This window comes from Siniperca chuatsi, linkage group LG14, assembly GCF_020085105.1.
Source record: "Siniperca chuatsi isolate FFG_IHB_CAS linkage group LG14, ASM2008510v1, whole genome shotgun sequence".
Taxonomy (NCBI): domain Eukaryota; kingdom Metazoa; phylum Chordata; class Actinopteri; order Centrarchiformes; family Sinipercidae; genus Siniperca; species Siniperca chuatsi.
In genome coordinates this window covers 18,065,171-18,079,251 of record NC_058055.1, presented here as the reverse complement: position 1 = coordinate 18,079,251, position 14,081 = coordinate 18,065,171, and the positions used below count along the sequence as shown (strand labels likewise).

Sequence of the window (14,081 nt, the reverse complement as noted above, 5' to 3'; positions counted from 1 at the left end):
CTCTGCTCTGAAAAAAAGAGAACAATCTAAACTGAGATTATTATTTTTTTTTTTACACCTCCCGAAGACAGAAAATAAGATATGCTTTTCGAGGAGGGGATTTAGTTTAATGTAGTCCGGAGCAGGCGACATATTTGTAGTGACAGGCTACATACAAAACCATTACAGGACTCCCGAGGTTTGCGTGTGTAATCTCTGCGAAGTTTCTCGCCACTGAAAGGCATTCTGCCTCTTCCTCCCGCTGGTCTGCACATCCCGGAAAATCTGCTGGTGTTCAAGTGGAGTTGAAGAGAAAACAAAAGTGACAACACCACATCAGCACCTTCTTCTATTTGGACTATATCCTTAAAGAAGTTCTTGGACTTTTTCTTTTTTTTCCGTTTAGCCAGTTCCTGCATCATTTTCTGGTTGTGTTGTGTGCAGGAAGATTTCTATTTGTTGGATAATACTCCTAGTAGCAAAAGGGCAAGCAAGACAAGTTTCTTTTTCATTCGGTGCTATAGGCTTCTTTCAGCCTCCACCGGTTCCCCCAATGATGCAAGCTTTTGTTGCGCCCGGATACATCTCTCCTCTCTCGCAGCACTGATTTCCTTTCCTCCTCCAAGTCATCTCATCTGTACCATTCACAGAGGGACGCCCAGGACTGCCATTTTCGACAACTGCTTAAGACTGGTAGGTGATAATGGCCATGGATCGATGAAAAATGCTTATTGAGATTGCAGTGAGGTGAAGTTGGAGGCCCTGCGTCAACACAGAATAACCGAAGAAACAGTTTAACAACTTTTGACACTGATACATCGGCTTTTTTTTCCTTTTTCTTTTTTGAGACTTGCTGTAGAAATAGGTTTGTAGCCTGCTTGTAGCTGTTCATGACGGAAACGATGGCGCTGAGTGGAAACTGTAGGACTAACCCCAAAGAGCAAGCATCAGTTCAGAACAGTTTCCCAGATGTTGTTGAATTAAACGTAGGGGGGCAGGTTTATTACACGCGTCACTCAACTTTGGTGGGCACCCCGAATTCACTACTCGGTAAGCTATTCTCTTCCAAAAAAGACGCATCTAATGACTTGGCGAGAGACCCCAAGGGCCGTTTCTTCATCGACAGAGACGGGTTTTTATTCCGCTATGTGTTGGACTACCTCCGAGACAAGCAAGTCGTCCTCCCGGACCACTTCCCGGAGAAAGGGAGGCTCAGGAAAGAGGCGGAGTACTTCCAGCTGCCCGACTTAGTGAAGCTCCTGACCCCTGAGGATATCAAGCACAGCCCGGACGACTACTTCCACAGCGACTATGAAGATGGTTCCCAGGGCAGCGACCACCGGCAGTGTCCGCCGCCCTCTCTCGTCCCCGCGGACAGAAAGAGCGGCTTCATCACGGTGGGGTACCGGGGCTCGTGCACCATGGGCCGAGAGAGTCAGACCGATGCAAAGTTCAGGAGGGTACCTCGGATACTGATATGCGGGCGGGTGGCCCTCGCCAAAGAAGTTTTCGGGGAGACCCTGAACGAGAGCCGGGACCCGGACAGGACCCCGGATCGGTACACCTCCCGGTTTTACCTCAAGTTCAAGCACCTGGAGAGGGCTTTTGACATGCTGTCGGAGTGTGGTTTCCAAATGGTGGCCTGCAACTCGTCAGTCACCGCCTCGTTTGTCAACCAGCACACAGAGGACAAGATCTGGTCCAGCTACACAGAATACGTCTTCTACCGTAAGTGACACCTTTGCTTTTTATACAGCAGGTGGCACATGCACACGCACACACACATACAAAGTTGGAGTCACCACTAGAAGGCGCGCCTGGTTTACTCGTCCTGTGTGTGAGAGAGCCATTTGGATAGTGGAATGGATAGGCCTTTCTAGAAAAAGACCACCCTCCTTTTGAATGATGTGGGTGTGCTGAACACTTCAGTGTGGTGACTGCTACAGACAGTGTGATCAGAGCTGCTTCCACCTGTTTCTATGACCTACAGTTCCTGAATTTTTGTCAGTTTTTTACTTGGACAGGGTCAAAAAGACTTAAAGCAGCATAGTGCATTTCCATGGCGAGATTATAAAACTGCCTTGCACACGTTCCACTTGTCCATGACCTGTGGGTAGCCTCCATCACCTTCGTTAAAATGCAAACACAGAGTCAAACTCACACGCTGCCTTAGCATCTGAAGTTTTGTCAGAGCTCTGTGGAACAAAACCAATTAGAGATCACTCCTGGTAATTGGGGTTAAGCCAAGGTGTTGTTATCTCTCCCTGGAAGCAACATTTTGATCTCAGTGTGTTCAAACCTATTGCAGCATGTTGCAGCATTCACTAAGCTTTTGCAGACTAGTTTATATTACATAAGATTTAACCAGATTTGAATAATTTCACTCCCATCTGAGCCATGGCAATCGTCAGAGCAATGATTTGTCAATGCTCGCCATTTCTCATCTTGGTGCAATTTTCTACTCCACCTCCTCTGTGCTTTCATCCATCCCATCCTTTCAACTTCTTGCATTTCCTTCTGGCTTTCCTATTGCTTTCGCCACCTTTGCTGCTCACTGGCTGGTAGGAATGGTAACATGAGTGGAAGTGAAGAAGAGATCATCACGATTTTTATACTAGCTTTTGTAAGATTTTATGAGGCAACAAAATAATCCATATTCTCTGAACTGACAGTGTATAATTTATCCCAAACTCTTTGATAGCTGCACACAATGAAGCTGCCATAAAAGAGACAGAGTGTAAATGATACTGTGAATGTGCTTAAGTTCTTAGCACCTGTTTAAACTACTTAGATGTTATAAGTCAAAGTTTACAGGGGAATAACCCCTGAACCAGTAGCAATGGCCATTTTTGAGATGCCATGAAATATAACTCTATAACCTATAACTCTACAACCTATAAGACTGATTCACATTAATAGTGTCTGACCACATATTGATATTGGACAATGAATAGCTGCCAGACATATTTTTCTGGATTGTGAATCACAAAAAGCAGAATAAACAGTTTTTTTGTAATTTATAATTCATCTGACACTTACTAAACTGTGCAGATGTACTGTAGTAGATAATTCCCATTTGGCTCTCCAAGATAGTTGCAGCTGTCTGTAAATATGTCTTTTTTCCCCACACAAGCCCTTTGAAATGTATTTTTTACAGCAAGTACGCCATGGCTTTGTGAATGTTCGTAAATACTACTGGGCCCTTTTATGTTTTGGTCATAAATATAGTTCCCATAGCTACTACAGTGAAAGCATTTAAACACATATGTGAACATCTGTTAGTGGTTTTCTGTCTTAAAATTCCCAAAAGATTAAATCAAGTCTTGTTACATAAGTGAGATACATGCAATACAATGCACAATGTGCTGGCTATGGCTGCAAATAAAACTGGAGAAGCCACTGACAGTACTGAGATCAATGTGTTGAGGCAGCTATCATGATATTCACTAATAACACACAGAGCAAGAGTTTCTACTACCATTGGCACAGTGCTTGTAAAAATATGGTTTATTTGCCCTTTAAAACATTACACATCAAAAAGAGTTTTGGCAGTGACTGATCTCTCTGCTAACACTTGCATTACTGAAATCTTTCAGTTTTTGTGAAGTGTTCAGTACTGATTAGGTGTGTGTTTCATTGATATTTGATTATATTACTGTATGTAGACTTTATATGCAACATCCCTATGTGGTTCCAAACCGCTTATCAAACCTCAAAACACAGCAGCAATAGCGATTTATGGAGCATTTTGGCAATTGTAATGAAGCGGTGGACACTGTTTCATATTCATAGGAAACATTTGTCAGTTCAAGAAGGAGGACATCTAACCCAGTTTTTTTCACCACTGGCTTTGCTGTCTCATCTCAGTGCCCAAGCGTCCAGATGTTTGGCAAGTAAAAACAGCTATGGGCCGTTATGCAAACATCCTTAAAAGGGTCATTTCAAAGAAGGCTCAAGACTCAAAGAAGGCTCAAGTTATATTTTATGACATGTTAGCATTATCTGTAAAATTCTTCACATCCCAAAAATATCTCTTATTCTTCTTCCCAGATTTCCTTGTAATGACTGGGTTGGGGGCCAGGACTGCTGGTTAGAAACCACTGAGACGTGCGTTGGCCACCACCCTAGGGAAAACTACTGCCAGCCTCATAAATCACATAAGTCAAATGATCACATGGTCTCAGAGCAAACAAGAGTAAAAAAAAAAAAACACATGAGAGTTATTCGCTGGGCTGGGTCCAGGCTAAATGAGCTCTGCATTAATGGCCTGCATGAAGCAGCTACAATGACTGGATGGCTCTTGGCTCTTATCATCTCCAGAAGTAGCACTAACAAGCCAAATCAAGTGGTGGTGGGGGCTGCTGACACACACACTACACGTACACAGACACACACAGACACACACACACACACACCTTGCTTATGCCATATCTGGCAGTGTGTCTGTGGGCTGCCTCTGCAGGCTTCTTCTTGCTTACTGACAAACAACAACTGCTTCCTGGCTTTGTTGACAAATGTGCAGCTTGTTAGAGGGCGCACACTCAAAGGCGAGGGCACAAATGGTGGCAGATGTGCTGGGCCTATATATCTCAACACACATGTTCACACAAAAGCCTACGTGCAGCCGCGCAAATTAATACACACGCAGAGGCAAGAGTGTGCGCACAAATGCAGGCAACCATGCATAATCACAGAGGCAGGGGTGCACACAAGCACGCACTCAGAAAGACACACATACAGAGAGGTGAGCATGCATACACACACAGAATCAAGCAGGGAGCTTGTTTAATGCTACGGTCACCCAGTGGATTAAATGTAGTCACTGACAGTCTCTTGTTTATCTGCCTGTCACATTTTTGGCACGCTCATCTTTCCACTCTCCCCATGCTCCTTCTTCCTCGCCTTCCTTGTCTTTTCTCTCCGTCTTCTCCTTTCATGTCTTCTCATTTTGCTCTAGTCAATCATACCTGGCTTTTCTCTCTTGTCTTGGTTCCCGCCCTCCCTCTTTCTAGCTTCATTTTGCTCCGTGTGCCGCAGGGGCAAGGAGCAGCGCGGCGGTACCAGTTGCCTTTACATGCCTCACTGCACCATCACGCCTCCTGTCTCGCTTCTTATTCATATCTCTGTCTGTCTGCCTGTCCATCTCCATGATTGTTTATTTACCTTCATCTTCGGCTCTCTCATTCTACATTTTAGGCATTTTGTCTGCCTCTTTCTGTTTGTTCCTCTGCTTAATATACATATTAAGGTGAGTCTGTCTTTCTTACTTGTTGGCCCTCTATTGGCCATATTGGAGGTCCTAAGGTCTTGGGCGATGGTAGCAACTGATTGTGTCTCTCATGAGTGTTTGGATCTTGTCAACTTCTTGACAAGCTAAAGACAGTATATAGTCTTTACATACTTTTGATCTGTGGCTGCTTTCATGTTCTGGGCATGTTTTAGACAATAGTGGGCTTTTAACATTGTGCAGACAGTTTAGGAAAGGTTCCTGTTCCAACGTGACAATGCCCCTGTGTCCAAAGAGAGGACCATAAATAAATTATTTTCCCAGCTTGGTGTGCAAAAAACATGACTGGCCTGCACAGACCCCTGACCTTAACCTCATGGAACATCTTTATGATTAATTGGAACGTCAGCTCAGCCAGGCCTTATCCCAACATCAGTGGCCAACCTTGCTAATGCTCTTGTAGCTGAATGGGAGCAAATCCCTGCTGCCAGATTCAAAAATCTTTTGGAAAGAAGAGTGGAGGCTGTTTTGGCATCATATTAATGCCCATTGTTTTGTAATGAGATGTGCAACAACCACATATGGCTATAATGTTCATCTGTCCACATACTTTGACCACATAGTGTAATGTAGTGTAAGATAATGGTAAACATTATCTACAAAAAGCTAACATTAGCATTACTGTCTGCGAGTCATCTGCTATTAACGCTAACATTGGTTGAAGTGCTAAAGTAGTCTGCTGGACAGTAAGCTAGCTAATATGAACAAAACCTAGCTGTTTGTTTAGGTCAGCTGAGCAGACTCATCTTTTAAACATTCTAATGGCAAAACATTACAGATAAAAGAGAGGTCACTGTGTCACAGAAAGCTAATTTTGGGACCTGGTTAGAGGTCTAATCTTGGTCTAATTGTCATTAAAATGCAGCTAATAAATCTGCCTCCCCACCACAACTTTTTTCAGCTATCTCGTTATTATATATTTAGCACACATCCATTTCTCCATGGGACCTTCATAATGGAGCAATATAGTGCTTTGCTTAAGGGCACTACAACAGTAGTTCACTTTCCGTTTGCAATTTGACAGACACAACTTTGCCAACTTCCACTTACAAGCTTCATGTTTTTCTTGCCAGAAGCCTGAACCTACTTCATCTCTTTAAATCCTCTTTTTGCTTGTTATCTATTGCCCTGGATTCTCCACTCCTATGTACCTATCAGTATCTTTTCTGTTTGTGGCTCTAGATGGCCTCTGAAATCCCAGAAGGTAAATGTATTTACCAATTTGTTGCATGGCTGGAGTGACTGATAATTAATCATCACTGCTGACAGTTGGTTCTGTGGTATTTACCGCAGGGCCGGACTGAGCCTACCGCAACACAACCACCGAACAACACAGCATCCTCTGTGAGGCAAAACAAGGAAACATTTCTAAAGTCTGCAGAGAGGATAGGAAAATAATATTTTTTTGGCTCAGGATGTATTTCCCCAGGCTTTATTTTTTACCACAGCTGAACATGCCAGAGTGAAGTGCGTGTCATTACAAATGGCCATTTTGATTTGACCATGTGTGCTGGTGTGTGACACACTGTGCCATTAGCTTGTTACACACAGATGAGTAACTCCTTGTGTAGCAAATGTGTTTTGGCAGGTGGGAAGAAAGGGGTTATGGTAATGGTTATGGTGTTAGTGTGTGTGTGTGTGTGTTTGTGTGTATGTCAATGCGTGACCCATGTTGCACTACCTGAGGCATTTGCACACCCGTTGAGCCACTGGCTAAACACACCTGCACTCCACCAACCCCTCACACACACACACACACACACACACACACACACACACACAGACACATACACCCACTTGAAGACACACACACACTCATCACCATATGAAACATCACGCTCATCCCGGCCCAATCGGTGACAACATTAGCAGCGGCGGTCCCATGCTGCAGGCCTGTAGGAAGTGATTAGCCGAGGAGCAGACAGGCCGTGACAGCTCTGAGGAGAGTCTTGATAGGGACAGCTGCTACCCTGGCCTCAGCTCCACAGGGGAGTCCACCACCACACACCTCAACTCTGCATTATTCAGACTGAGACAAAAAGGAAAGAGAGAGGAAGCAGGTGGAGAAGTTTGATGTATGAAGGAGGAGAAAAACACTATTCTTCTTATTCATGCTTTTCTTACTATGACTACTGGTCTTTGACTAGTACTATTACAAGTTCTACTAGGAGTATCACTATTATTGTTATACTGCTGGATGCAACTACAAACAGGAGTACTTTGTTAATCCAAGTACTGTTATATTGCTACTGTTACAGTACCTACCATTAACATTACTACTGCTACTAGAACCACTGTATTACTATTACTTATCTTGCAATTTTCAAAAAACTTTTTAAAAAAATGTGCAAAAAACAAAGCCACATAAAATCAACAGCAAATGCAATAAAATCAAGGTTAAGAGTATAAAAGCAAGACCAGAACCACAAAAATGACACCATTAAGAATTAATTTCAAGTTATTTACATTGGAGTAAGGCTTCACATAAATGAGAATTTGAAAAGATGACACATATTTACCTTTAAAGGTGGGGTATGCGATTCTAATCCAATACACTTCTTTTTGTCAAATTCAGCGAACATCTCCTAACGGTCTGCTAGCTGTCCGTTCTGTGTGTGCGCTGACAAAAAATTCCAGTGTTTGTACACAGCCCTGGCTCTGTAAATGGGAAATACACAAAGTGGCTCGGATCGAGCCACACAACACTATTCCAGCCATGATTTGTGTGTTAGGTAACGTTAAATGACTTGCCCATGGACATTTAGCTTACTTTCTAGTTTGCCAAGATATGCTGTTGTTGTGATGTTTCCTATAGTAGCAGGAGAGTTGTGAGTATTGCTGTCTGGAGCTGGTTTGCTGGCTGGGACACCGTCTTGTCCTCTCTGGCTGTTAGCTTCGCAGCAGCAACTGTAGGGACAGTTTGCTAACCCACAACTTAGCTAATGTTAGTTATTTTACTTGCTCTGTCGTTGTTCGCTCTATATCATGGTATTTGTCCTGGTATTATACCGACCCTGAAAGCAACCTGGATGATGGTTTGCTATTATAGGTGCAGCCTCCAGCTGCAGTTATGTAGTCTATGTAGTACTCTACTGAATTTACAAATATACATATATATATATTTGCTTTTTGTTGCTGCCTTACCTAGTGATATGTTGCTCTGGAGAGTCAATATAGCTAGATAAAACTACCGTGAGCGTGCCTTTTTTCCAGGAAGATTTGGAGCTGCTGCATTTTGTACAAGCTGTAGACGAGGAAGAGACGTTTGACTGAGTCAAGAATACAGAGAGTTGTAAAGAAATGAAAGCACAGATGACCTTTTCCCTTCCTCACTGAAATGGTAAAAAAAATGCTTTTCACTGGGAATATTCTTCAGTTAGAAGAAACTGAATTATAAAAGTAACTGTTAAATCCTATTTGTCAAAAAAATAACGCCAAATTTAAAGCAGCAAACAGAGCTGTGGTAGAGAGAGAGCGAGAGACAGCGGGAGAAAGAAAAGAGAGTGAACACAGAAGTGTCAACAACAAGCTCCCCTAAGCCCTCTGCGTCTCCCTCCTCTCCTCACCGTCTATCAGCCCATTTTCTCCTCCTCTGTGACTCTTGACACTCTATTCTCTCTGCGGTGGTAGGCACAGTTGATATAATGCTGATGCTCTTCCCCTGTTGTGTTGGAGTAAGTGCTCTGCGGTGCGATGAGGTGTGGAGCGTTGCCATAATGACAGAAACTGCAGCTGGAGAGCCTCTTCACTCGCTCAACCCACCGGCTGGCTGCTGCAATGCATCAATGCTTTAATAGTCCCGCTGTGTGAGAGTCCAGATTGGCTGGAAACCCAATGTAAAGGATGCACAGAGTTACTATCACATCAGTAATTGCGATGCCTAATCATAGCAACGGCTGTTTCCACTGTGGGAGTGCATGTCACAGTTCAGATTAATGCCTGCTACCAAGTGTTAAAGTTTCTCAAACAGAGGATCTGATACTAAAGAGGAGCGACATCCTGTTTGAGAAATTCGAAGAATAATAGAGCACCTTCTGATTGCAGTGCTGTTCTGAAATACTGTGTGCTGTCTTGGGAATGATTCAAACATACCCACGAGTATGATTTACCTCATTTCTACAGGCAAGGTAAGAACATGTTTCTAAACATTTTATGTCAAATTCAGCCCAAATTGAAACTTCTCGAGCACCAATATTACTCATTTGTCATTTAAGCACATACTAATATAGGTACATTTGACCTGGGCATACTGATGGATACCAGCTGCTGTTAAAGCTAGGGTAGGTAATGTATTTGGGAAGAATTTTTTGTTAAATGTCTTTACATCCCGACAGCAATAAAAAAAAAAAAATCTGTTATCTGTTGCTGTCGCAGGCCTGTAATAAGCCCTAAGCCTACCTCCCTGTCTACATACCTACCTGCCTACCTGCACGCGCTCTGCCTGTGCACTTATTGTGCATGAAAATGTGTTTTGGGCGAGTGGCTTTGGAGGGAGGCCTGAAGGGAGGAGGTTGGATTTCTTCAGTTGGATACTTTCCAAATCTAGCTGTCTCTTGTTAGTTTCTTCAGTGTTACCTACCCTAGCTTTAAGTTGCATTTACATGAATATCTTTTATACAGGGGTCAAACAGCACGTTCACATGCAGCAATGAACATCTGATGTTTTCAGGGCACATTTTTACTAGGATGTTAGCTTAAACCCAACTTTCCTGGTTGTGCCGTTGTGTCGGTTCTTGCTATGCCAACACACTGCTAAATTGTGACTATTAGTCTCTTGACAGCAGAGATAACAGAGTTCATAAAACTCTCATGACAGGCCAACAAAAACACAAAATACACATCTACACAAGTGTTTTGGGAGTGTTATTTTCTGTGGGCGCTTTGGGCAAGTCTTTGCTTTACTGGTGTGTGTGTTTTTTTTCTCTCCTCAGTTAGCTCAGCTCCTCATTTACCTCTACCTGCCCCTTCATTCATCTTCTTTAGTCTGAAGATAGTGTGACTGATGAAACTGTCGTTCAGTATTCAGACTATTAGTACTTAAACTTCATGAAACTTCACAGTTTGATCGTGTTTTGGATCATTCCTCAATTCCTCTGTGCCTCATTAGAATCACACATTGTCACTCACGCAGCAGTGGTCCACAGCTTGATAGAGCATGTGGTCATACTGCTGTAATTTCATTCCACAGTGCTTTATAGCTTCCTTGGGCAGAATGTCAGTGGCATTTCATTTGTAAGTGGCAATGAAGTCTTTATGTCCATTAAGAAAGCTAGAGGCACTAATGTAGCAACTCCAGAGGAAATTAACTCAGGAGGAAATTACTGAAACCACCAATGGTAACTTGTGATAAAAGCCTAATGTGTCTTGATGTTTCATACAAATATAATATCACAGTTCTTTTTTTTCATTTGTAGTAAAGGAGAGAGGGCAAGTTTGCTTCAAATTTATTTGTTTTCATTATTGACACAGGGAAGGATAGAATTAAAAGATCATACAAAGACATAAAACTGGCAGGATTTGATTTTTATAAAACTTATTTTTAACATTTCTGCCTGTATTTAATAGACAGAGAGGAGAGAGAATGGAAACATAGGAGGCAGATTTGGGAAGGATTTGTCAAATAATTGATCTCTGGCTGTTGCAGTTACATTGCATGCATCTTAACCAACTGAGACCTGAGATTGATTATTAGTCAATACAGGTTTACTTCCAGAGAACAGTGTCTAGGCACTTTATAACAAATTTTGATAATCACAAAGGACTGTATACTGTATTAAAATAGTTAAATAGTCTTGAGTATGATATAAAACAGTACCTGAAGTTATGACACTGCAGAGGATTATTCCAGACTCCAATACTGTGTCTCATTAGTAATCCCTCGGTGTCATTTCAGATGCTTGCTAGAGCATACTGTCATCACCATTTCATTCCTAAGTGGCTGTGAAGCTCCCTGTCCATTAAAGCACACACATATACTGTAGGCATAAGCATGCCATGCAGGCACACACATGCCCCCTCTCTCACACACATTTGGAGGTGAACTTATACAAACAGCTAACTGATGAAAAATGATTCTCATTAGAAGGGAGATTATATATCAGAACGCTCACTTAAACACACTTGCTCTGTCTATAGATATCTGAAATATCTCTCACTGTTGTGTGGAATCCCTCTTACCTATTAATGTAAAGCAGGAACAGTGAGAGCTTTAACTCTTACAACCCATTTGACCTTGATGGATAAGATGGGTTTTGTTTAATTCTCCTGGATTCATAGCAAAGTGATACACACCAAGCACACACAATATGAGGAACACCATCTTATTACTGAGCTGCACCTCAAGCCACCTCATGGCCCAAAATTTCTACTTTAATCTGTTTCATTTGCTTTCTTCTGTAGCTCCCATTTAAGACTGAAGGCGATTTACTGGGCAAATATATTAGAGTGAGATCAGAGTTATCACCTGAGCCCGTGAGTTCAGCCCTCCCCATTCCATAGAAAGCGCAGATACTGTTGTACTTTATAATATGGTACATCAATCATGGGTACAACTTAACAGCCACATGGTGGTTTTTGAAAACCTAGCTCAGAGTAAAAGAGTACTCAGCCGATTTAGCATTGCACTTTTATAACGGATTCACGATGGATTATTGTAAAAGAAAGGATCCAAATCGACAGCAGATTCAGACTATTCCATGCATTCTTCTCCCTTGTCAAAACCTGGCGACACATTTCATTGCCCAAATGCAACTGGAGATTCAGGTGTGTTATGCTAGTAGCGGCTAATGTAGCCTTGAGCCACTAACCTCAGGCAAAGATGAGCAGCAGGCTACAGAGGTCTGGTAAGCTCACTACTTTCCAACTCCACACCCCCAGTTTTTTTATTTTAATTTCAAACTTGTAGTCTTCAGCCCCAACTGACGTTGCCTCCACTGACATCACTTTGTCAGATTTCGTGCAGCTCCCTCTGGAGGCTTTATACAACTTATACAACAGCAACTAGGCTGACGTAGGCTGTAGCCTGGTTGCCCCATGTGTGCAGGAGCCCATTTTGGCCAGATTTTTTAAAAATTATTTACATTTGGTGAATGGATTTGTGCAAATTGGGAGTGTCCTATATCTGATGATGCTAAATGGGGGAATACCTACAGTCAGTACTAAGGCTTTCAAAAAACAAGTTAGAACTAATGAGAACCAGTTAAAATCAATTTGAATGCAACCCACATAGTCCGCTGGGTTTTTACTTGTCACAGGGATTTTTCCATCCACACATTACGTCCCAGATGGTTTGGTAACAGGATTTTCCATTCAGCATGGCTCACCAGTTTTCTTTGTTTAGCGTTAGCAAATAGTCTAGTTTACTGATGGTTACAGCGGATGCATTGCTTCAGACAAATGTATTTTGGGAATTCCCCCCGCTGGAGTACAAGGCATGACCTGTTGTGTTTACACACTTCGTATTAGAACAGATAATTATGGATTGAATATTTATTTTCATCACATTTGAACGTCAGTTTGAATTTTACATTTAGAAGAGATGCTTTGCAATGATATGCAAGATATGCCTGCACTCACAGGGAGTTGGCTGGGCTAAAACTTGCATAGTTTTGGAAATTAATTAAATCATTAGACCTGGAGACATTGCATAACAGCCTTTCACACCATGACAATATAACATTTTTCAGAGTTATCGTTTCTAATGCTCTAAATACAATTCAGTTAACAACAAAGAAAGCATCACACACGTAAGAGTAAAAATCAGAAGAATGACTCCTTGGTTATGACATTAGTTGGGATTGTAATGAATAAAGAAGGAAACATCAGTGTCAGATTGGTTGGTGTCATCTGGCTGTGATTCATCAAACATCCAGTGGATTTGAAGAGTTTGTGGTTAATGATGTTTTCTGTCTCATAGCGATGATGATTTATAGAAAAAGAGAGTGTCCGCTATCATCCCATCAAGCCCACACTCCTGTATATTATTCATGGTGTAATGAATTACTGAGTGCTGTTCACAGCGGACTGCAAAGTCTGTGGCAGCCACACAGAAGGCCCGGCTGTTTGTTTGCAAAAGTAATGGGTCACTGCTCGGGGTCCTATGTACACATACTACCTGCATAATGGTCTCCTAATCAGATAAGCCTGTATTAGCTGTGTGTAGATGATGATTTGCTGGCTGTGAACCTGTGTGATTATGGTCTGCAGACAGGAGGTCTGTTGGTAAATTGGTTTTGCAGGACAACAGCAAATGCATCAGGACTTAAGCACTCGACAGTAGATATACACTAACACACATGTACACACTCACACATTATGTAGATAAGATCAGACAGCACAGTCACATTGTTTACTACAAGATTAACCTGGCTAAAGCTTTAGAGGGATTAGTAAGCAGGGTGTGTCTCTCTACGGCAACACAACCAATGTACTAACACAAACTAAAAGTTTTCTAATCTTTAGACCTATGTTTGTGCCTGCATGCACAATGAGGAAGACTCTGTGTTTATGTAAATCACAGCATACAGCTTGAGAGCCATATATTGATTTTCCAGGACGAAACAGCGAAATACGCTAGCATATGTAGCTAATGTTATCCTTGTTATGCAGTGTGTCCATGCTTCGTAACTTACGTTACGTTAAACATTTGCAGATGCAGCCGCTGCACAGATTGAAATAAAAAAACTGTCAGATTGTAGAAATGAGACTATCCCGTTAAAGTTGATTAGCTGAGAAGCCCCCACCCCGGCCCAGGTAATGCATACTCTGAGTTAGGAGAAATTGGTGCTATACATGTCTAAATGTTTCTGTGTGGATG

The 14,081-nt window shown here is 42.2% G+C and overlaps 1 protein-coding gene across 1 annotated transcript in view; it reads left to right on the top strand.

Moving 5' to 3' along the window:
- The window catches only part of kctd16b (potassium channel tetramerization domain containing 16b), an 87,509-nt gene continuing 73,428 nt past the window's right edge, over positions 1-14,081 (top strand). The window contains exon 1 of the mRNA XM_044223166.1: positions 1-1,707. Within this exon, the coding sequence (XP_044079101.1) occupies positions 870-1,707 (838 nt within the window). The 5' untranslated portion in view covers positions 1-869. The remainder of the gene's footprint in view (positions 1,708-14,081) is intronic.